The following is a 23,185-nucleotide window of genomic DNA, read 5'->3' on the forward strand; positions in this document are numbered from 1 at the left end:
ATTTGTTTTAAGAAAGGGGGAAGGGGGAGAGAGAGTAACATGTACTCTATAGTACTGTGACCATGCCTGCCTGCCACATTGTGTCCAAATGTCAAATGTGAATATTAGATGCAGTCTCTTCTTTGGGAATCTAGTATTGCTAAATTTTGAGGGGAGGAGAAAAACTCATCTCTGACTATTCCAATAGAAGATAAAGAGATCCTTGCCCCCTCTGGTAGTGCCAGTCTAAAGCATTTTATAGACTGATAGCCAATCTTTATGGAAATTATGTCAAAGTTTTTCTGGGAGATACTGTACATTGATGCATATGAGCACTCCTGCTAGGTTTAGTTACCCAGCCCTCTCCTATTAGTACTGAGGTTGATGCTAATGTCATTCATTTAGTCTATTAGATACTTCAGCTATGCCATCTATTACTCTTGATTCTCTAGACTTGCTTTCACATGGGAAAGGCAGGCCTGAGTCTGTGGCAATGCTCTGTCTGCAGAGACACCTTGCATAGTGTTTATAATATGAGATGTGAGTCCCTTGACGCAGCAAGATGAAGAAGGCCTGACTTGTGAAGCGGAGCTCATTAACTGTCGCTAACTTTACTTAAGGAATTGTAATTTGTTCATCACAGCCTGTTCTTCTGGGTTTGTCATGGGTAGACACAACTGGCATGGTATTCAGCCTTTTCCTTAATCACTGCTAGTGGTATGTGTGGAATGGAAATGATGTAGTGCACCGTTCCATAAAAACGGTATAACTGACTTCTCACAATTATACAGCACACTGAAAATATATATTTAATGACTCTTAATAGTTGGATGGAAAAATATATTACATGTAAAGGATTTTTAAAAGTAGAACTTTTCAGTCTTGCATTTTCCCTTCGTTTGGGGCAGTCCATTTCAACTATAAAGTATATAACAATCTCTGTTTTAGCCAGAAAACCCACCTTTCTAAGTTATAAAATACACAGAATTGAAAGCTGACACCTAATATATTCTTCATTGGATACAGATGTTCAGTGTAAAGTTTTTGTCAAGTGTTCATAGAGAGCAGGACAAAAGACATTTGTGAGTTCCAAAGCAAATCAAGTGAAAAGTGTGACTCTGGGCAAATTTCTGATGGCTCTTTAATGAAAACTATTTTTCTTTGCATTATTAAAAATTCTTTTCAGTTTATTATAATCATCTAAGTCACTTGAAAATATGAGGCTGTATCTGATGTGGAGTGTAACTAAATGAGAACACATCAAGTTCCCTCCCAGAGGTAGGATATCGTCTAAGCAATTTATAACGGTCATTCAACAAAATCATTGAAGAACTTGTAAAACTTGTTCATTTTGATATTTAAACACATCTCAATAAACTGAAAATTTTAGACAAATTGTTTCTGGTACTTATGCATCATGCCTGTTTGCAAGATAACTTTCTGCTCATTAGAATAATATTGGGAGCATAGCATATAATCTGCCCTGCTTACATTATGTGTTTCAAGACTCATATGTTCGTGTCTGAGTTGACTGAACTCCATGTAGTTCTGAAATGAAAGCAGCCCGAGCAAGCAAACCTCTGTGGTCCACACTTAGATTGCTGCTTTGCCATCTGCAGAAGTCATTATCTTGACCAGAGGCTAAAAAGTGAGCTATCCAGCAGGGAGAAAGGGAATGTAAGCACTAACTCCCCGTCCCTCTTATAACCCACCATCCACATTGCATGAAAGTCATTTTAAACAGATGTTTCTGAAAATTCAAACAGTGGATACCGTCAGTCTGAATCAGTAGTTTATATATGACTCAGTGGGGCTGTCTTTAAGTGTCTATGGAATTGCATCACCTGCCCTTCTCTTAAGATAGGAAAATAGGTCTGGATGTACCCCAATGTTTGGTCAAGGTTTTTCTAGAAGTTTTATTTGTTAATTTGCATGCTTACTGATTGTGTTTACCCAGTGCCCATCACATTAACACACAATGCTTACCTCTGTAGGAGGCTTCATTTTTAAAATGTATGTATTTGTAGACAAGATGTTGACCTTGAGCTAACCCTGCTTCCCATGCCTTCTGAGTGCTGGGATTATAGCTGTGCAGCATCAGAACTCTTGTTTGTAGTGCTCAGAGTAGGACCCAGGACTTTGTATATGCCAGGCAAGCACTGTACCAACCAAGCTACATTCCAGTTCTGTAGAAACTTTCAAAAGACACATTTCAAGTGGTTTATAGCATATTGAGGGAAGTAGACTTTATACAAAACATTTTATTTGCAAAAGGAGAAAATATTTGGTATACACTCAGAATGAAAGCTATTTGTGAGAATGACTATATAGAAGAGAGTAGTGAGCCCTGGGAAATCACTTCCAGGAAACAGAGTAAGGGAAGATGGAATTCAACAAGGGAAAGAGCAAGACACAGAAGGAGGTCCATGCCAGAAGAGTAGAATGTCTGTGAGGGGTATGATCAATAGGACCAAAGGCAGCTAGAAGCATTTGATTACAAAAGCAATTGGAGGCATCAGTGGAGGTCAGTGGGTTGGGACAAATTGCATAGATATTTTTTGCAAGGTAGAGGTGGTATCAAGAACATTAGTAAATGTATCTGAGTGAAGACTGAATCAGGAAAGATGGTGTACAGCATTAAAAAGTGACTACAAACCTAGGAAACAGCCCCATTCTCATGGCCATCGTGTTAGTCATCAGACCATGATGGCATGGCCAAAAGAGACAGTTTGAAACAACAGGATTTATAACCTTCATGTCATGTGAAATCAAGGCAGCAAAACCCACTGAAAATGAAGACCCAAGCGAAGGGGAGGGTGTGGGGAAATTGAGTTGTGATAGTATGGAAAGACACAAGTGGTTCTATTTACATGAGTTGGGGGATCATGGAGCTCAAGGGTTTTGGATTCCTTGGTATATGATAAAATGTTCTGAAATTATGCTGCTGACAGTATAATTCTGAATGTATGCACAGTATTTGAATTATATACTTAGAGGGGCAAATGATAAAAGATACGGAATAGGGAAAAGGGAGGAAGAAAAGGCAATGACTAACTGGGATCCAATCGAGTGTGGAGATGATGGGATGAGGACCAGAAGCTTCTAAGAGTGGTGGTGGCCCTGTGAGGGTCAGTGTGGGGAGGGAGGAGCAAAGCTGAGCCCTGGAATTGCCTTTTCCTGGCTGTGTTCAGAGGGGAATGCTCAGTGGGTTTTATTTTTTTCGCTTAAAGTTTATCTTTCCCAACAATATTACCTGCTCTTAATCAAGAATGGTGCATTATTGCAGCTTAGAAATGAGGTTTAGTATAGTTTGATGAGATTTAGTGGAGTTTCCAGTGATGGTTTGTTTATGTACCATTGTTCTATTTAAAAAGAACGAAAGAGCTTTTTTTTTTTTGTTGTTTTTTGTTTTTTTTTTTTTCTTTCTCGGGTGTGTGTGTGTGTTCACACTCATACCTGTATGCTGGTTGCTTCACATGGCTGTGTTTGCCTAAGCTTAAGGAGGGGTCAGAGATGCACATTCGATATCTTCCTCTTTGGTCCTCCAACTTAATTCAAATTATTTTTAGACAGGGTTTCTCACTGTACTTGGAGTTTATGGATTCAGCTAAATTAGTGCTAGCAAACCCCAGAGAACCTTTTGTCTCTGCCTCCTCAATGCCAGGGTTAAAAAGCCTGTACCTTAGGATTTTTTCCCTTCCTCTGTCCTTCCCTCCCTCCCCCCTCCCTCCCTCCCTCCCCCCTCCCTCCCTCCCTCCCTCCCTCCCCCCTCCCTCCCTCCCTGCCTTCCTTCCTTCTTTCTTTCCATGTGTGCTAGGGCTCTGACAGGTTCTCATGCTCGCATGTCAAGAATTTTACATTTGAGCCATCTCCTCAGCTACTTTTGTTTATTTTTATTTTTAAGAGAGGGTCTCATGTATCCCAGGCTGATCTTAAACTTCAAATGTATCCAAGGATGATCTTGAGCTTCTGATCCTCCCGCCTCTACCTCCTGAGTGCTTTGATTAAGGTTGGTTGTCACCACACGTTGATTTTCTTATCTGTTGCTGGGTAGTAAACTTCTGCTTTAATGAGTGCTGAACAGGTATTCTTACAACTGAACGGTTGTCTTTATAAATAAATATATTACAGATATGGAATACCAGTTCTGCTTTGCAGTCTAAAGCAAGTGAATGGACTACCAAGGATGATAATGGAAATAATCAGAGAGATCCAGATGCTGAGAGGCAACATGCATTTAGTTCTAATACATTGTTTTGTTCTCTGTAAATATAGAATTCCTCAGAAGGCTGGTTCTTTGTTTCAATGACTCATTTTCATTTTATCTGGTTGCTAAATGGTGTGAGTTTTGTCTAGTTAGTGTGAAATACAACTTTTTTACAGTTAGAATGAATATAAAATATTGAGATTAAATGAAAACATAAAATGCTAAATTCTTATGGTCAGTGCCCCTTTCAGGGATTTCTCTAGAAATGAATAGAGGGAGCTCCTAATGAAATAATGCCCGTTAGTGTGAGTGCAATGCCCAGACTAGGGAAAGAATGTTTTTATAATGCTCTTTTGTGGTATTTCAGGGAAAGAGATAACAGCAGAAACCTTCATGGAGAAGTTGGATAATGGTGCCTTGCTCTGTCAGCTTGCAGCAACTGTGCAGGAGAAATTCAAAGAAAGCATGGATGCCAACATGCCTGCCAAGGTAAAGTCCCCAGGCAGAAAGCACTGAGATCTCCACACAGAAGTCCCCGTGCAGAATGCACTGCCGAGAGATGGGTGCTCCTGTGTGGAGGGTCCCCGTGCAGTAGGAACTGGTGAGAGATGGGTGCTCTTGTGTGAAGGGTCCCCGTGCAGTAGGCACTGGTGGGAGATGGGTGCTCCTGTGTGAAGGGTCCCCATGCAGAATGCACTGCCGAGAGATGGGTGCTCCTGTGTGGATGGTCCCCATGCAGAATGCACTGCCGAGAGATGGGTGCTCCTGTGTGGAGGGTCCCCTGCAGAATGTACTGCTGAGAGATGGGTGCTCCTGTGTGGAGGATCACCGTGCAGTAGGCACTGCCGAGAGACGGGTCCCTGCATCTTGGGTCTCTGTGCAGAACGCATTGCTGAGAGCAGGCATTTATTTCTGCAGTGACTTATGAATATGGTTCAGTGTGAGAATTGGGTGTGAATGAATGCATCAAGGTCTGCAGTAACAACAAAGCACAGAAGCAAATTTATAATCACTGGACATGTGTCCTCTCTTTTAATTATATAATATGCATAATCCTTTCAGTAAGTAATTAAATGAAAGCTTATGGAAAAGGGATGCTGTTCCAAGAGAGTGTTGTGTACAAACAACTTCATCTGAGATGCTGTCAAAAATTAGTAAACAGATAATTGTGTCATCAGGCAGTGGTAAAAAAAATGAGCAGAAAGGTTTACTGAAGAGGTCTTGTTTCCAAAAGCAGTGTGTCAGAATACTGCTGTGAGCTATCTGGAATGCAATTTTTGTGTTTTAATGAGTAGTATCATTGAACAAAGTAACTTTAGGCAAATTACCTTATTTTCTTAATATTTCAGTTTCTTTTTGTGTCTTAGTTCTATTCTGCTTAGCTGTTACAAGTACACTGAGAAAATATCATATTTGTTAATTTTGAGTAAACAAGATAATACTTTTCTAATGTGTAAGGAAAAGAAGAAAAAATTAAAACAATGTTGGAGACAATTTCAAGGGGGATGCAACACAGTTTATAAACGGTTCCTGCCTCTGTGGGGCACCAGCGGCGCAGTGAGTGTGCGTGTCTGTCGTCAGACAAGTAGTGTGATGTATTTTATTTTGATTCCTATGTAAATATAGTTCTATTGTTTAGGGTTTCCTTTTCAAGTTTTTATTAACAGATGTTGATTATGCACCCTACTGGTTTCACTATGACATTTTCTTATTTTATATCACTCTTTAAACTACTGTGTACGAAACCAACCCGAGCTCCAGCTCTTTTTTTTTAGTTACAGCTCTGTGATGCTGTCAGTTAATCCAGTGCCTTCCAGATTCTCTTACTATGAGTACCACCTGACTGCCATTAGATTGTACCCTGCCTGAATGTGCTGTCTGCTTCCCTACAAGATCTTCCTGGACACATTCCTCAAAGGCCATCCAGGAGACCCTGGCTCTGGGCTGCATGGTGACTGGTGCATTTTCTTTTCCCATTTCTCTCTCAGTTGGAAGGTTGCAGATTCTAAGGGATTTATACAGCTCCCCTGGCTAGGATGCCTATGAGCAAGAACATAACAGACACACTCCAAGTCTAGTTCCTGATGACCTTGCTTTGCATGGAAAGTGCTTCATGTAAAGCTTCATATTAGACAGGTGTCCTTATGCTGGATCTCTGCTGTAATGGAATTCACCTCGTTTACTTTAGCAGTGAGAAAGCATATGCTAAACACAGGCCAGTTTGTACAGAAATTTTACTTTAAAGCAATCAGCGAAGGGGGAAATGGCATAGCCACTAGGCTTCCTTGGCCGTTCAGAAAGACCAGAGCCCAAGGTCAGCATCACACAGAGGAAAACCCTATTAAGAATACTGTAGAGTTCTTTGTTTTTATTTGTTTTGGAAGATGACTTTTTAAACTAGAAGGAAAGATCAACAGAGCTGTATTTATGGGACAGTGAGGTATGCAACAGGCTCAGAGCATGGGCCCAGAGTTTAGAGACCTTGCCTGTGTGCCGGGTTAGCTTGAGAAAGCTTGTACTATCTGTTAACTGGCTGTGTCTAAATCTTAGTTCTTATCTGTAATATGGAATTAGTAGTAATTGCTTATAATGTAGTAATTAACGGCTTTGCATAAATAGCATATACCTTGTGAACAATGCAGCGTTTTCGAAAGATGAAAATCAAAATGGTTGCTATCATAGTGGCCATTATTATTCATGAGTATGTTTTTATTTAACAACTGTTTTTCAGTCCAGCAACATCCCTTCCATACATGAAGGAGAGTTATTAGACCCTTAGTGAATATTTTAGATTAATAGAAGAAAAATAGTGCTTTGTAAATATCCATAGTTAGCATCACAGCCACTGTGAACACATCTATAGACTATCGCCTCAGTCTTCATGGTAATGCACAGACAATGTGGGACGTGTGAAGGTCGAGTTTTACAGCTCTTTCTTTGAAAATCTCGATTTCTATAGTAAAACTATTAAGCAAAAGGTAACAAAATAAAAATTTTCTTGCAAATTTACAAGAACTGAAGTCAGATTTTATAAAATTTGGATTTTCTTAACCCCAGTCTTTTTAGTTAAATATAGTGCAAAAATTTGACTGTGGCTGTGCTAAGCTTGCTTTAGTACACAAACCTAGCTTTGGTTTTTGAAGCAAAGATTAGGATGTGGTGCCGCTTCACTTCTGCTGCTTGAGCACCCAAGCTCATTTGAGTTCATTTGGCGTAATAGCTCTTGGCTGAATTTTCTTTTGTGTCTTTGGAAGAATATATGTATTTTATAATGATTTCTTAAGTCACCATAGCATGCACCCTGCCTATGAACAATGCAACATTTTCAAAAGATGAAAATCAAAATGGTTACTATGACAGTGGTCATTATTATTCATAGGTATGTTTTTGTCAAACTTTCTTTAATCAGGCTTTTCTCCATAGTGAAGATGGATACCTGGAGAGCTGGGGCATGCTAGTGCACATCTTACCATCCCCACTTGAAAGTGCAAGCAGTAGGGTGAGCAGGTCACATTCATCCTTACTGTATATCGAGTTCAAGGCCAGCCTGGGCTACGTGAGACTGTTTCTTAGAGATGGGGAGAGGTGGACAGAGAGAAAAGGGGAGAGAAGAGAGAGGTAGAGCTTGATTGCTTAAGATTGTATAACATTTTGTTGCTATTCCATCTAGGCCTGTATTAAATGAAAATGAATTTACTAAAGCCTGTGAGTTAGGACTACATTATATATTTCCCAGAGGGAAAAAGACCCTTTCAGTTGTGCATATCTAACAATTTACTGCAGCATTGTGTCTGTTCTGTTTGTCTCTGTGTATGTCCTGTGTGCATGCATGTGTTGTATATATGTGCATGTATGAGTCTCTGTATATGTGTGAGTCTGGGTGTGTACGTGTGTATATGTACTCTGCACACAGGCATGTATTTGTGTGCATATGTGTTTGTAGTTATGTGTCTGTGTATGAGAGTATGTGCATCTACGTGTGTGTCAGTGTTTGTGTATGTCTGTGGGCTTCTGTCTTGCATGTCTGTATGTAGGTATGTTTGTGTGTGTGTGTATTTTTATCAGTCGGTGTATATTTGCATGTTATGTGTGCCTATGTATGCTGTACATATGTCTGTTTGTGTATGTTAGTGTGTGTTTGTATGTGCTGTCTGTATTTTATGCCTGTGTATATTTTATGTTTTATATGCATGCATGTGTGAGTATATGTATATTGGTGCATGTATGTATAATGTAAATGTTAATATGTATGTGTGTATGTGTATGCATAATGTATATGTCAATGTGTGCATGTATGTATCTGTGTATTTGTGTGTCTGTGCATTGTGTATATGTGTGTGTGATGACTATGCCATATTTCATACTGAATTTAGGAACAATGACAATAACAACAGACAAGCTTGTCAGCTTTTCCTCTGAATTAGTTAAAGTCATCATATCCATGAAGGCCTTAATGATTTCTTCTAGTAGTTTTAATTTTATCTTCTCATTTTCCAAGCATTACTTTTACTTTTCTTTATTGATGGTTCATTTGGAGTTTTATAGCTGGGCAAACATATTTTAGCAAGTGTGTGAAATTTGCTACATTCATGGTTTTCTGTATTAAGAATTATTTAATGCTCTCAATGCTGAAATCAAGTTTGGATTATGCTAGGCCATTTATAGAACATCTTTCAGCTGTATACTGAGAATTTTTCATGGCTGCTTTCATTTGGTGAGACACTCCACTTATGAAGAATTGGATTCTGTAATTCAATATGTTCAGTTTAGAACCAGCTTCTCTAGGGTGTTAAAAGTTTTGCCTTTGCTTTATGGGTGACTTCCTTACATAGTGTCGTTGCAACAGAGATAACAGAATCATATGGTAAATGTATAAAACATCTGAGCCAAGTCTATGACAGTTTAATGAAAACTTTGATTTAATTAGTATGTGTATCAAAACATGACAAAATTCACTACTAATATCAGCCTGAACATTATAGGATTTGAGGTTCTTGAATGATGAAAAGAATCTAAACCTAATCTTTCTACTATCCCATATTTCAGATCTTGGTTTTGTTTGTGTATATGTGTGCAATGTCAATAGTGTGTATTAGCATGGTCACATGTGTGGACATTCATGCCTGTCTTCTTCGATGGTTTTCTACCTTGTGTATTGACAAAGTTGTGTTTCTCACTTGATTTCAGAGCTTACCTCAATTTAGCTAGTGTAGCTAGCCAGCTTGACCCGGGACATAAAATTTCCAGGATCTGGGATTACAGGTGTACTATAGTGCCTACCTCGATTTACATTGATGCCGCCTCTCAAAGTCAGATCCTCATGCTAGTTCTGAGTTTTGCACACTGAGCCATTTTTCAGTTTCTCTAATGTTCTGCTAGGATGAAACTAGTAGAATGACAAGCCCATGTTTTGTTGATGGAATTGTATGCTTTCTGACTTCAGGTCATAGCCAGTAGAGAGGATGATCCTTGTTGATTGGATTGTATGCTTTCTGACTTCAGGTCGTAGCCAGTAAAGAAGATGATCCTTGTACATCCTGGTCCAGACAGTCTTTCCTTGTGTGTTTACTGAGCTCCTTCCCACCAGCCACAACTCTACTTATTTGTGCATAAGACTGATTATGGAGTGTCGTTATGGAGCAAGGTATTCAAAGGGTTCAGTCCCCTTTGCTCCCAACATTTTTCCCACTTATCTCATTTGTTTGAGAGTTGTTGCCTCAGGCATCAGTGTTTTTCTGACTTCAGAGGCTCCCAGGTGGTTAGATCAATTTGAAGTGTGTGTTAAGGGGGAGGGGTGAAGTTCTTTTACCTAGTAGAAGACTGCAGTAAATCCAAAGAAGGAAATGAGCATCGCATGCACATTTAATCCCTGCTCAGGGGAAAGAACATCCTGGTCAGATAAGACTTTTGTCACACCCTGCCTACACAGAGAACCTGGACTCCTAAGCTGCAGGATACCACTACCATAGGATTCTCTGCACCCACAGCTAAGTAAGCAGTAAATGTGAACACTTTCTTTCTTGGTCCCTGAGCATGGTCTGCATGCTCTAACACATTCAAGTGCACAGGGCCAGACTGTAGTATCCGGAACAGACTGTAGTCGCTGCTGAGAGAATGAACTCTGCGTCACTTCAGAGCCTGTGAACATGCCTTATACTTCTCCAGTAACTGTCAATAAAAATATTCTGAAAGATTAAAAAAAAAAGCCACCTGTTCTTTTTGTTTAGAGAACATCTTTTTGTTGGTACCATGCTTCAGCTCACTCCTGTGAGGTCTTAAACTCTGATAAAATCAAAATCTAGAGTCTTGTTTTAATAAGTCTGACAAGAAAATATATATAATCTTAGTTGCTAGTGTAGCTAGGTTGAAGAGAACTTGACTACTATGTATGAACCCTTATATTTGACTGCCCCAGCAAAACACACACATACATACACACACACACACATGCACACAAATAAAACTAACCCCCCAAGTAGATGAAACAACTTTAAACTTAAAAAAAAATGTTTTCCAAAGTAAGATATACTAGGACTAAACAGATCGAAAATGAACCATGATGATCTGGAAGGAATATGAGTAAAAATATGTGTAAAACAATTATGTGGGGGTAAGGCAAAGAGAAAATAATAGAGTAGAAAAGTTAGTGATAAACTCTAATTCCTCAAGATTCTCTAAGTAAAAGTATCATAAGTACACTGAAGTAAATAATTTCCAATAAATTAAAATTCTCTCTTTCTGATTTCTTAATTTCTTAATTTTTGACCATGGCTCAACCAGGCAGCTGCTGGTTGGGTTGATGCTTTTCTTACCAGGAGTATTTCCATCCCAACTGTCTTACAGAGAGATGCCAAGGTGGAACTCAGAGCCAAGGAGTCCATGGTTCTGTGCTGCAGAGAGGGATAAGAATAGTGTGCAAAGGAGTGTGGCGTGTTTAACTCCCAGCTGATTATAAAAGAGCTACACGTGTGCAGATTGAGCTGAAGAAATAGCAGCTAAAGGAAAGTGGCATGGCCTAGATTGTGTGTGTGTGTGTATGTGTGTTTACATGTCATGAAGCTCTAAAGGGGGGTCAGGAGACAGAAGTATGAATTGTAATGGAGGGGGAAAGGGAAGGAAACAGAACGTGTGACATGAAAGCAGAAGATGGGGCTGCTTGGCACGGGACAGGGTCAATAAGGACTGACAATTCCAGTATAAAAATCCTTGTATACATATGGAGTTGTGAAATAATTATATGAATATTTCAATATATATGCCCTTAATGTTTACATTTGATATTAAGTACATATTTACCTACTTAAGCTATGTAGTATTATAATAAGTCTCCTTAATAGGGGGAATAAGGGCAGATTAGAAAAGTACGTAAGGACACATAAAATATCATGATGACAGGGCCTGGAGAGACGACTCAGTGGTTAAGAGCACTGGTTGCTCTTCCAGAGGACCTGCGTTTAGTTCCTAGCACTCACATAGTGCCTCACAACTAACTGCCTGTAACTCCAGTTCTGGGGGATCTGATACCTCTTCTGACCTCTGAGGGCACAGATATTCATGCAGGCAAAATACCCATATGCATAAGATAAATAATAAATAATTCCAAAAAAAATGTCCAAATGTGTCATATAGAAAGAGGGCTTTTCAGGGGTTCAAGGTTGCAGTATTCCATGGCAGAAACTCAGCATCCATCAGGGAACAGCTGGAACGTGAGTGTTTGCATGCTGTATTTGAATTCCCATGCAACTCTTCTCCTGCCTGTATTCACGCCCCTCCTAGGGTTCCCACTGGCTCAACTACGATGCCCTGGAATGCATGTGTTTTGTGGAACCATCTTGTTCTTATGCTTCTGTAACAAACATTGAGATGTGGAGCAGAAGTTTTATGACATTGGGATGCTGAAATGCCTGTGGTCTTATGTGTTACCTACCTGGAGGAAGTGTGCAGGATAACATGAGCTCTGTTAAGCATAAGCAAATGGGATTCTGGGCTTTCCATTTACAAAACTTAAGAAATGTAAATTTTACATTCTAATAGATGGAAGCCAAGTAACAAACAGAGCATTGGTTGATTTGTGAGGAAAAAAAAATCTCATTTTGCTATATATCCTTTTCTGTGATTTAATTCCATTTATCTTTTATGCTGACTCTGAATGCGTGGTGATGTGATAGATACAGGTTTCTTCCCAGCTCACATGATGGGTAGTAGTTTGAATTTGTTATTTCCACGGGTGTGCAATGTTATTTGGTCCGCGTACCACGTAAGAACTATTTCAAGGATCAGAGAAGGGGCCCCGCGGGTAAGAGCACTGGCTGCTCTTCCAGACGACTCTGTCCTAGCACCCATGTGATGACACACAACTGCCTCTAACTCCATTTCTGGGGGTCTAGTGCCCTGTTCTGGTTTTGCAGGCACTACCCAAACATGTGGCACATATTCATACATATAGACCAACATTCATACACAGAAAATAATATAAAAAACAAGAAGTTGCCGGGCGGTGGTGGAGCACGCCTTTAATCCCAGCACTCGGGAGGCAGAGACAGGCGGATCTCTGTGAGTTCGAGACCAGCCTGGTCTACAAGAGCTAGTTCCAGGACAGGCTCCAAAGCCACAGAGAAACCCTGTCTTGAAAAACCAAAAAAACCCAAACCAAAACAAAACAAAAAAACAAGAAGTTATTAAGGTGTCAGGACCTTAAGAATTTTGACAGCTAATGGGAATATCTATTGCTTCTCGCATTCAGAAAAATCTAGCAAAACAACCCGTTGCACTGGAAAGTATTCTACTCACGCTGAATGCTTAGGGGAAGAGCTGTCTCTCCTGGTCCTCACAAAGTACCTTTCTGTCCCTAGAGGACAGGGAACAGTCTGGGCCGTTAGATGAGAGCTGGAAAGAAGCTTTGGGATAGAGACTGGAAGTGGTGATGGCGCCTGTTCACTGTTGAATGCAGGCTCCTCAGATGGGCTCTAGCCTGGGGGCTCAGCTGGGAGATCAGATCTTCCCTTTGTTGTGGTGTGGTATGGAGCAACTTAGGGCACTGGCTTTTAATTTACACCTAAAGGCCTTTGCTTCTAAAGCACATTTAGGTTTCCAGTGGTCCAGACATTTTAGTCCGTCGATTGGCCTAATTCTGTGCTGACAGCCCTATCCAGAGAGTCATGCACTCCCATGAATTCTCCTCCTCTGAGATTCTCCAATTGTATTAAAATTTAAGGAACTTATCTTAGTCAAAGCTCTGTCCCATCCATACGATTCTGTTCTTCGTATCTGCAGTGGTTTAATGTGGTGTTCCCTACTGGATCCCCTGCTTGAGTTCTTATCCTCAGCAGGTAGTCCTTCTTCAAGAGGCTATGGAATCCCAGGATGTGGAGGCTCACTGGAGGAAGGGCATCACTGAGCGCAGGCCTTGATGCTCATAGCTTGGACTCACTTCCTATTCCCTCTCTTTCTCCTCCCTGTGGAGACATGTCATCAGCTGCCCCACTCACACACAGGGCAGACTGCCATGCTTTCCCAACCACGAGGGACTTTATCTCTGCATAAACCTTGAGCCAGAGCCAACCCTCCCCCTAGAGTGTTCCTTGTCAGTCATCTGCGTACAGCACTAGAAAAGCAGCTGGTGTGAAATTTTACCGTAAAGCAGATCTTGCCGGTTCCCACCGAGTGACCTCGAACCCACGCCCAGGTGACACGTGTAGTGTACTCTGTCACATCACATTTTCCAGATTTGGGCATCTTTCTCCACTATAACACCAACTAATGTCACTGAGCCTGTGCCAGCTCCCATGCTGCATGGCTGTTAGCTAGTCTAGGGAGGGCCTGTGGGCCATCACTGGCTACACTTGGAAGGGCAGTGCTCTCAGGGCAGCCCATGGCTCAGTCATAGTTCACTGCTCTTCTGATTGTACAACCACTGCTTTTGTTTCCAGACTCCCAGTCTCGGATCTCATGCGTAGGTACAGAAAGACACTTGGTGGTGCTTGAGGGTCTAATCGTACATTGAGGGTGTGTTACTCACTTGCCAGGAATTCTTGAGTCTTGCTGTGAGATGAAATATAATCCATTCCTCGCCACATTGCAGTGTTTTGACACCTGTGAGCTTGTCATCTCTGGCCTAAAATGTAGGTTCTTAAATCTGGGTCTAACTAAGACATTTAAGGACAGGAAACGGCGATATAATGAATGCCCTCTTCTTATCTGAGTCAGGAGAGTGGCAGTAGTGAGCATGCCTCCTAGTACCTTCCTGCTCCCAGAAACTGAGTTCCATGTCTTCCTGTCTGTGTCCTTCTCTCCAGCAGAAATGTTAGGACAATGTTAGTCCCGGTTCCAGGCATGTTCAGCCCGCAGCCAGAATAGCTGTGAATATGACTTAATACAAAATCATATTCTTTTCTTTTACCTTTTCCATAATTGATCCTGATCACCCTATAAATAGTGAGTGAGATGGGAATGTGAGAAGACTGTTTCTTTTTCGGGTCCCCAATTAGCCATCTACCCAATCGCCATTTAACAATCAAGGTAAGAGGAGTGTGAGAACACAGGCGAGAGGCTGAGAAATCCTCTGCTCAGGTCAGCGTGTGACACTGTTGTCTACTCTCTGAGAATGTGATCTTTTTTTTTTTTTTTTTTAACACATAAAGCTGTTTAATTAGGTCGTCAGCAATTTAGAAAACCAGTTTGTGAGGATACGTCCCGTTCATCAGAGAGAACTGAGAACGCAGGTAGCCTTGCAGCTGAGGAACAGCTTTGATCTTTGGCAGAATCTGCGAGTCCACCGCTTTCTGATCAGCCTTGCGCTGCTCTGTAATCTCGTATTTCTCCTTCTCTGTGTCAAAGATCTCGCCCTCCTGATGCCTGGGCTTACGCAGCTGCTTTTTCTTGAAGTAAGCATCAGTCAGGTGTTTGGGGATTTTAACTGTGCTGATATCAACTTTTGTAGAGGTGGCGATGACAAACCTCTGATGTGTTCTTCTCAGAGGAATCTGTTGAGGGCAAGAGGTCCTGTCACAGCAGTAAACCACTGCCCAGCTGCTTCAGGAAAACCACGCTCTTGCCCCTGTGGCGCCCAGTAAGGATGCTGAGGACAGTCCCAGGAGTGATGCTGGCACGCAGGCGTCTCACGTGCTGACTGAAGGGCTTTTTGCCATGGCTCAGCAGCTTCCGAGGCACATCTTCGGTAGGATAATACCTGGGCATTTTTCGAAGCTTAACCACCCGGGTACGACCATTCTTGTCACCACCAACTGGTTTTGTGACAGTGGCAAGGACCTTTTCCTTTTTCTTCTTCTTTTCAACCTTGGTTTTTGCAGCTGTGTATTTCCTTTTGTACATGGCCTTTCTGGAATACATAGCAGATTGGGAGTACCTGCCAATCCCTCTAACAAGGACTGGATTTCGGCTGCAATGGGGCTTCCCCTTCTTGAGCTTTTTAGCCTTAGGGTTACCCTTTTTGGCTGAACCAGCGGCAGGGGCATCACCGCCAGCCTTCTTGGCTGCAGGTTTCTTCTCTTTTGTATCAGGTTTCTCGGCTTTTTCACCCGCCATCTTGCAAGATGGGAAAGAGAACTAAGGTCCCGGCTTCCGGTCTATAAGCAATCTGAGAATGTGATCTTATTGGGTAATGTAGCCTAGCCAGGCCCCCATTTTATCAACCATTAGCAATTCAGAATGCTATTAGCTGTCAATATTCAGTAGCTGCGATCCTCTCCCAGAAAAAAAAAGGGACAAAAAGAACTTATATGGGCTGGCAACTACAACACCTGCCCTAGAAAGCTGCCGATGGATGCATATTTACGTGAATCTACTGGGAAAGGACAGCCTCTCAGGAGGTGATACCAGTCTTATCACAGATGGTGTTTGTTGTTTGATAGTGTAAATAACTTCCAGTAAAAACATGTGGAATAGAAAATGAAGCAAATTAACACTTCTGAAAACTTAAAAATTCAAATCCATTATAAGTTGGAAGACTGTTAAATATTAGAAGCTCCCAAATGCATGTACAACAGACTTACACAAAAACATACATATGCACGTGTGTGTAAAAAAGTGCATGCAGACAGACACACTGGCCAATACAAGCACATGCACTGCCCCCCCCCAGAAAAACATATACACACACACAAACACATAAGCAGGCACGTGAGCACATACATGCACACACTTCTTCTGTGTAACCTCTCAGCATTAGTAGAGTTTGCTCCTTAGCAGGAAATAAATCAACCAAATTTTTCCACAATGACATCATCTCTTCAGCCTCGGACCAACTTCCTGCCTTAACCACATTCAGGCCCCTTGGCAAGAGAATCGAGTATTTCCATGATATCCGATAGCACTAATTTTAGTCATTGCTTTCAAGGCAGGAGAATGTAGAATACGGTGTCAAGAAAAATAACTCTCCCCATATGGAAAATGAGAAATTAATTGTTTGAAAATGAGCTGTTTCTAAATGCTTTGGAGATATTCAAGGTGTTTGAACAAATGAGTTTGCAAGTTATTTTGTATAAAGAGGAACAGTCGGGTTTTTAAAATGACAGCCTTTTGCAAGGAGCTGACAATTAAGGAAAAGAGGTATTTCTTCATTTACAAGTGTCTGGGGATTTCTGCGTAATTTAAAATGTGAGTGCTCATGCTATTTCTGTGTGTGTGGCCCAGGAAAGTCCTCTGCTGCATCACAGAGCCGGCACGGTATTTTCAGATGAGGTAATTTACAGTGCAGAGCTTCCAGCGCTTTCCTGGGTTCTCTGGGGCTGTCGTGTGAATGCTTCCTTTGTTTCAGTCCGCAGTTTGGATGTGCATTCTATATCATGCATGAAGCTGTCTGGGATGTGTTTTGTGCTGGCATTATTTCATTGGTCATGTCTAATTTCACACTAGCACAGCCTGCCTGTCTGCTGGATATATTGAAATCATTGCCCCACATTAAAACTAAATAATAGAGTGATACATTGAAGCCAGTGGGTGACTTCAAGAAAACTGGCTCAATCGTGACTTCTAATAAAGAATGAAATCCTCCAGGTGTAGAGGGAGAAAAGAACTTTATGCTGGGGATGACTGCAGGAAGTGTGTACTCTGTGTCCCATCGAGTGAGGGATGCCCAAGTCTTCCTTCAGATCCTTCCTGTATCGTGCTTCTGACTGTGGCTGGAGTCCAAATTCTCTTGGGATGTTGTTTTTAAATTCATGAAATGAAACCAGCACAAACAGCACAAGCCAAACCAATTTATTGAAATAGATCCTAAGAGTGGAAACCATCTTCATGACAATAAAAATAAACATGAAACACAGCAGAAGCAACAAGCTTGCCTTTTAAAGCCTTAATCTACAGTTTTAAAGTTGAGCAGTATGTCATATGTTCAAATGTCTGCTCCTTTGCAAACAAACCCCACACTTTCACTTGACGAGAAGGCACGTTTTTCCTTTTTACACTGGTGAGTAAACTTTCACTAGAGCTTAGTAAAATAAAGGCAGTTTTGCTCATCCCCAATTGAGGGTCGTCCTGGTGCACACTGGGAGTATGCCCATGATTCCATCTGATGTGGACTGCTGCTAGAATATTATGTCAGACAGAGTTTACAGAATAAATGAGAATAGTTAGAGATTTATAGGATGAAATACAAATTTAGAAATTTTAACTATATCATAAGTATGCAAATATATATGAATGTGCGAACATATACGCGTATCGTGCATTCATATTTATGCATATTTATATGTATATGCACATGTATGTGAATATGTATGTAAATATACTTGTATGTATATGTATGCGTGTGTTTATATATTTAATGCACATATATATGTGTATATGTGTATGTGTACATCTGTGTGCTTGTGAGTATATATGTGTGTATAAATATATTTACATATATGTATGTATATAAGTGTATACGTATGTATGTGTCAACAGAGACTGTGCTTCTCCAATATGAAATGGAACATTCCACACTGATACGATGTCATAGGGGAAAAAGACCTCACATATATCCACAGGTCATAATCAGTCAGCAGGAGCCCTGAAGATAAAGAGTAAAATTGCAACTACAAAGTGTAGTTGGGTTTCTTTTTACTCTTTGGGGACCTGCCACTGAGCTCTCAAAAGAATACACGGAGACTTATTTTACTTATGAATGCCCGACATTAGCTTGCTTATTTTTAGCCAGCTTTTCTAACTTAAATCAACCTGTTCCTCTTGTTTGTTTTACCTCTGGATTTTTTGCCTTTCTTTTTTTGTGTATCTTTTTTCCCCCTTCTTACTCTGTGGCTGGCTATGTGGCTAGATTGCTGGACCCTGGAGTCCTCTCCTCCTTTTCTTTCGAGTCTAGATTTCTCTTCCTATTTATTCTCTCCGTCTGGCAGCTGCATCTACTCTTCTTCTGCCTGGTCATTGGCCTTTCAGCTCTTTATTAGACAATCAGGGGCTTTAGACAGGCAAAGTTTTACAGGGTTTAACAAATTACAGTTTAACAGCTTTACAGAGTTAAACAAATGCAACATAAAAAAATACAACATATCTTTGCATCATTAAACAAATGCGCCACAGCATAAACAAATGTAACACATCTTAAACTAATATTCCACAACAACAAAGACTATGTATGAGGTGTGTATGAAGCATGGATGCACAACCCATTATACTCAGTTCCTCTCAGTATATAAAAACCTCTCATATCTGTGAATATATCCTGAAATCTAAGAAAATCCGAAACACAACAGCCCTAAGCTTTCTGGGCAGTAATATCTTTATGTTTGTGTATGCATGTGTGTGTGTAAATTTGCATCCGATATGTGTATGTGTGTGTGTGTAAGCACATGTGTGCCTGTGTATATGTATGCATATATGTGTGCAAAGTGTGCATGTATGGGTTGTGCACATATGAACATAAGTGTGCTTGTGTATGAGCATTCATGCATGTGTGTGTGCATGTGTGAGTATGTATGCATGTGTGAATGTGTGTCTAGATTGATTAATGGTAAATTATGACTGGGAATTAAATTGGGTGTTGTTCTATATTCTCATGGTTTCCACTTTGAAGGGAAGTCTAAGTTTACTCTCCTCACACTCGGTACCTTGTGCTCTGATACAATAAACAAATATTTCTCAACTGGCTATTCCGTCAGATGCTGATCTGACCATCAGACTATTTAACACTGAAGTCAGCCCTCATCACTTCATTGATGAAAATTCTCCAGCAGAGTCCTCCTTGCTTAGAGACAAGCCAAAGTCTTTACTAACACTGGAGCCCTTCATCCCTGATCCCCACCTGCCCACTGGATCATATTCCCGTGACCTCCTCTACTCCCCTCACTACTCCAAGGTGGCCTTCCCCTTTAGTAAATTCATCAGAACATTTTTTCAATGGATCTTCTGTCTTCCTAAGGTTTCACCCCTCAGGGAAATGAGACTTCCTTCTCACTCTACAGACACTGCCCCTTGGACTAGGTCTTCCTGAATGGGGAACCTGTCCTATACTACCTTTCAAAGATGCTTTGCAGCTGATAAGCATTTAAGTGTTAATTATGTACAAAAATTGATAAGTGAACTATTATCAAAATATTGATAAGTGTGATACAATCTTGTTAGAAATGACACTGACTGTATGGAGGATGGACTGGAATGAATTGTTCAGGCAAGGTAAGAAATAACAGCCACACAATGTTAGGTTTTGACAGCAGAACTAGAAGGTAGGTGGCTTCTGCATGTCCCTGAGACCAGGTGGGCCTACAGCAATCTGGAATTGAATTGTATAGTGTGAAAATCAGAGATTAGTCCAGTGTTTGGGCCTTGGGGAAACAAATGAATAAAGATGTCTTGGTTTGCAATTGGGAAGGCGGGTGACGTACAAGACTGGGGAGAGATCATAGATTAGCATGCCCATGCAAAGTGCTCCTGGGTGCCCCAGGGATATGACCTGTGGCTTCCTCTCATATCGCAAACTTGCTTACTGATGGAAGAAATATACAAGCAAATGAGTAAAGGGTTTTTTCTGCTATTTAGTGTTGTTGTGGAGAGTGCATGAGGCAGCTTTTTGCCCATGACCTGGCATAGCTGGCAAGCTTTTGCACTTCAGAAGGCTAATCTTATGGCTGTGTGCAGAAACCCAACCCACCTAACCCGGAAATGGAGGGACATTTTGTAATCTGTAAATTTTTCTAATGCCTGAAACATTAAAGAGTGTCAGTACTGTGAGCTGGAGTGATGACTTGGTAGGGACAAACAGAAAGCATAAAGGAGTAATCAGAACTGCTAGAGCTGATTTTTATCTCTGTGTGTGCAGGGTCTCTGTGTGTGTGTGTGTGTGTGTGTGCAGGGTGTGTACTTCTCTCCCTCCCTCCCTCCCTCCCTCCCTCCCTCCCTCCCTCCCTCCCTCCCTCCCTCCTCTCTCTCTCTCTCTCTCTCTCTCTCTCTCTCTCTCTCTCTCTCTCTCTCTCTCTCTCTCTCTGTGTGTGTGCTTGTGCATGCAGGGTATGTACGTGTTTCTCTTTCTCTCTGTCTCTCTGTATGTGTGTGTGTGCATTTTAGCTATTTAGCTTCAGGCACATCCTGTTTATGTGTCAGTATCTTGTATGTTCTGTTTGGCAGGTTTTATACCAGGTGCTGGGATAAAGTTCAGAACCATTCTGCATGTATCCCATTCCTCTCAAATCTTATGGTCTGGAGGGAAAGTCAGTGGACTGCAGAAAGCTCGCAGGTGTCATGTGGATTTTTTTTCCTCATCTGAAAATAAACGTGAAAGGGCTACATTTTGCATGACACTTGACCTGAGACCAACATTTAGGTGAACAATAGGTGTGTGTGTGGGGGCGCTGAGAGAGGGACCATCAGAGCAGCCTGTAGTGAGGGGCAGCAAGCAGAGAATGAAGGCCTGGGAACAGACCCAGTGTGACTGTGAGAGAGATGGGAGGCAGGGTAGTAGAGAAAACCTTCTCCTAGTGGGAGGGGCCAGGCAAGCTGTGGAAACCTTTCTCTGGAAAGGTTTGCTTTTGTACCATGTGCACTAGGGAGTCGCTGAAGATTTTAAGCATGAGAAACAATCTGATTTGCCCTTTGAAAACCTCCCTCTGATTAGAGTAGAAATAAGGGATTAATATACAACATAACAGAAGAAGTCAGAAGAAAGAAGTGAATTATTATAAACAGAAAACATTTGTTTTAAAGTTCATTTTTTCTTCTCTATATGTTAGCTTACTATGGTGATTACAGACTTGATAGTATTAATAATACTTAATCCTTATTATGTATTTTGTAAATGGCCCTGAGTGTAGACATATACATGGAAAAAATATCATTATTAAAATAAGTTTTAATATGGGAATTACAATAGTACCCTTCATGCTGTCATTTAATCCTCAATACAAATGTTGGACCCTAGTTTTAAAAAGGTTAAATAGATTAAATATCTGTTCTTGATTCCATGTAGTTGATTGATGGGCCCATGTGGTATGCCTCCAAAATATTCTGCAATGCATTGAAATTAGAAAATTAAGGAATACACAGGGGACAACACAGCCTGTGTTGAGCGTGTTTGAGAATTTACTAACCTCACTAATATGCATTGGCTGCAGAGCACAGCCTCAGAAGAGCTGTGAACTGCTGAGGATGGAATTCTGTTTTGAGTGCTTTGACATTGGTGCTGAGTAGAGACTTTTACAAAAGCAATAGGATTACTGACTATTAACTGAGAATTTGTTACCCATATTTATAAATGATTGCATCTAGGAGCATGCACAGTGGGAAATGAGAAATTTAATATCTTTTTAAGGGAATTTTATAGCCTATGTCTTTAATTCTGTATTTGGAAGAATGACAGAAAATAGATGTATATTATTCATGAAAACGTTTAAAAACTGCCAATTATTTGCCTTGTTCCTCATAATTAATGATTATTTGTTCTGTTGAGAGCCCAGGGACCTGCCACTCAGGTATCCAAACTGTCCTTCTCTGAGTAACTGTCATGCTCCACGTGTATCTCACACATGCAGTCTCAATGATCTCCACATGATGTGCAAGTTTTCCAAAGGTAGTGAAAGAAAGAAATGTCTGGTTTTTATAAGTTATTTTAAAAATACTTTTATCTTTCAACCTGTTCTTGAGAAAAATAGTACCTTATCTTCTAAAACTTACTTATATTTGGGATGCTTCTGAGTTTCAAATCATAAACCCCTTCTGCATTATGGACAGAGATTGTCAACTTGCAGCCTTATGCTCCTGTTCACATATTCAATTGTTCAGGGGATTTTTACATTAAAATGCCCTGCATTTTCTGATGTCCCTCTAAACTTAGAACCTTACTGGAGCCATAGTTCCCTGTGGGTACAGTGAGTTACAGGAATGAAAAGGGCTACCCTCCTGGATATTGGGTGAGCCTCCACTTTCCAGGGTCACCCCCTCCTCATAGCACCTCAGAGCCAGCCATTCCTATCTTTTTCTTTATGTATTCACCTCAGCCTCTGCAAGCCCATCAGGAGCTTGTGACCTTGACTGGGCATCCAATTTTTATAAATTGGCATGAAGACCTTTTGTTTTCTTCCTGGTCAGCGTTTCTAGTTCCATCATGTCGTGTCCTCATTTCCCAATGCCCAGACTGCCCAAGTTTGTCCGGTGTTTCTCTGGAATACACTAACCTCTGGTGCTCTTGAGGTCATTGACCTCTGTATGTGGCTGATCATCAGGAAGATGGTCCTCTACTGATGCTCCGACAGCCTCTGCTCAAAGCTAGGCGCAGAACGATAAGGACCCGGAGAGCTGAGTTTAAGCCATGGCTTGCATATCTGTTTTAATTCTTCCAGTGCCATCTGAGTCTTGACTCCTCAGCAAGAGTGACAAGTAGAAAGAACGTTGGTCATATCTGTTTGTCCTTCATTCCTCACCAGGGACAGTGACAGCTATCACAGAGCTGGGGTTTGGTAAAGATAAGTTGAGCTGAATTAGGTTAAATCTCTACTGAGTTTTTTTAAAGTAGCTTCCTCAATGAACTGGATTTTAAGTTCAAGAGTTAAACTT

At 40.9% G+C, this 23,185-nt stretch overlaps 1 protein-coding gene and 1 pseudogene across 2 annotated transcripts in view; one reads left to right on the plus strand and one right to left on the minus strand.

Annotated features, from left to right (window-relative positions):
* Nucleotides 1-23,185, plus strand: part of Gas2 (growth arrest specific 2) — a 113,456-nt gene that overhangs the window by 13,865 nt on the left and 76,406 nt on the right. For both annotated transcript variants that reach the window (XM_057756219.1, XM_057756218.1), the window contains exon 3: nucleotides 4,554-4,675. In XM_057756219.1, the coding sequence (XP_057612202.1) occupies nucleotides 4,554-4,675 (122 nt within the window). The remainder of the gene's footprint in view (nucleotides 1-4,553; nucleotides 4,676-23,185) is intronic.
* On the minus strand, nucleotides 14,851-15,735 carry LOC130865267 (60S ribosomal protein L6-like; annotated as a pseudogene).

The sequence above is a fragment of the Chionomys nivalis genome, chromosome 23 (genome assembly GCF_950005125.1).
Source record: "Chionomys nivalis chromosome 23, mChiNiv1.1, whole genome shotgun sequence".
Classification (NCBI taxonomy): domain Eukaryota; kingdom Metazoa; phylum Chordata; class Mammalia; order Rodentia; family Cricetidae; genus Chionomys; species Chionomys nivalis.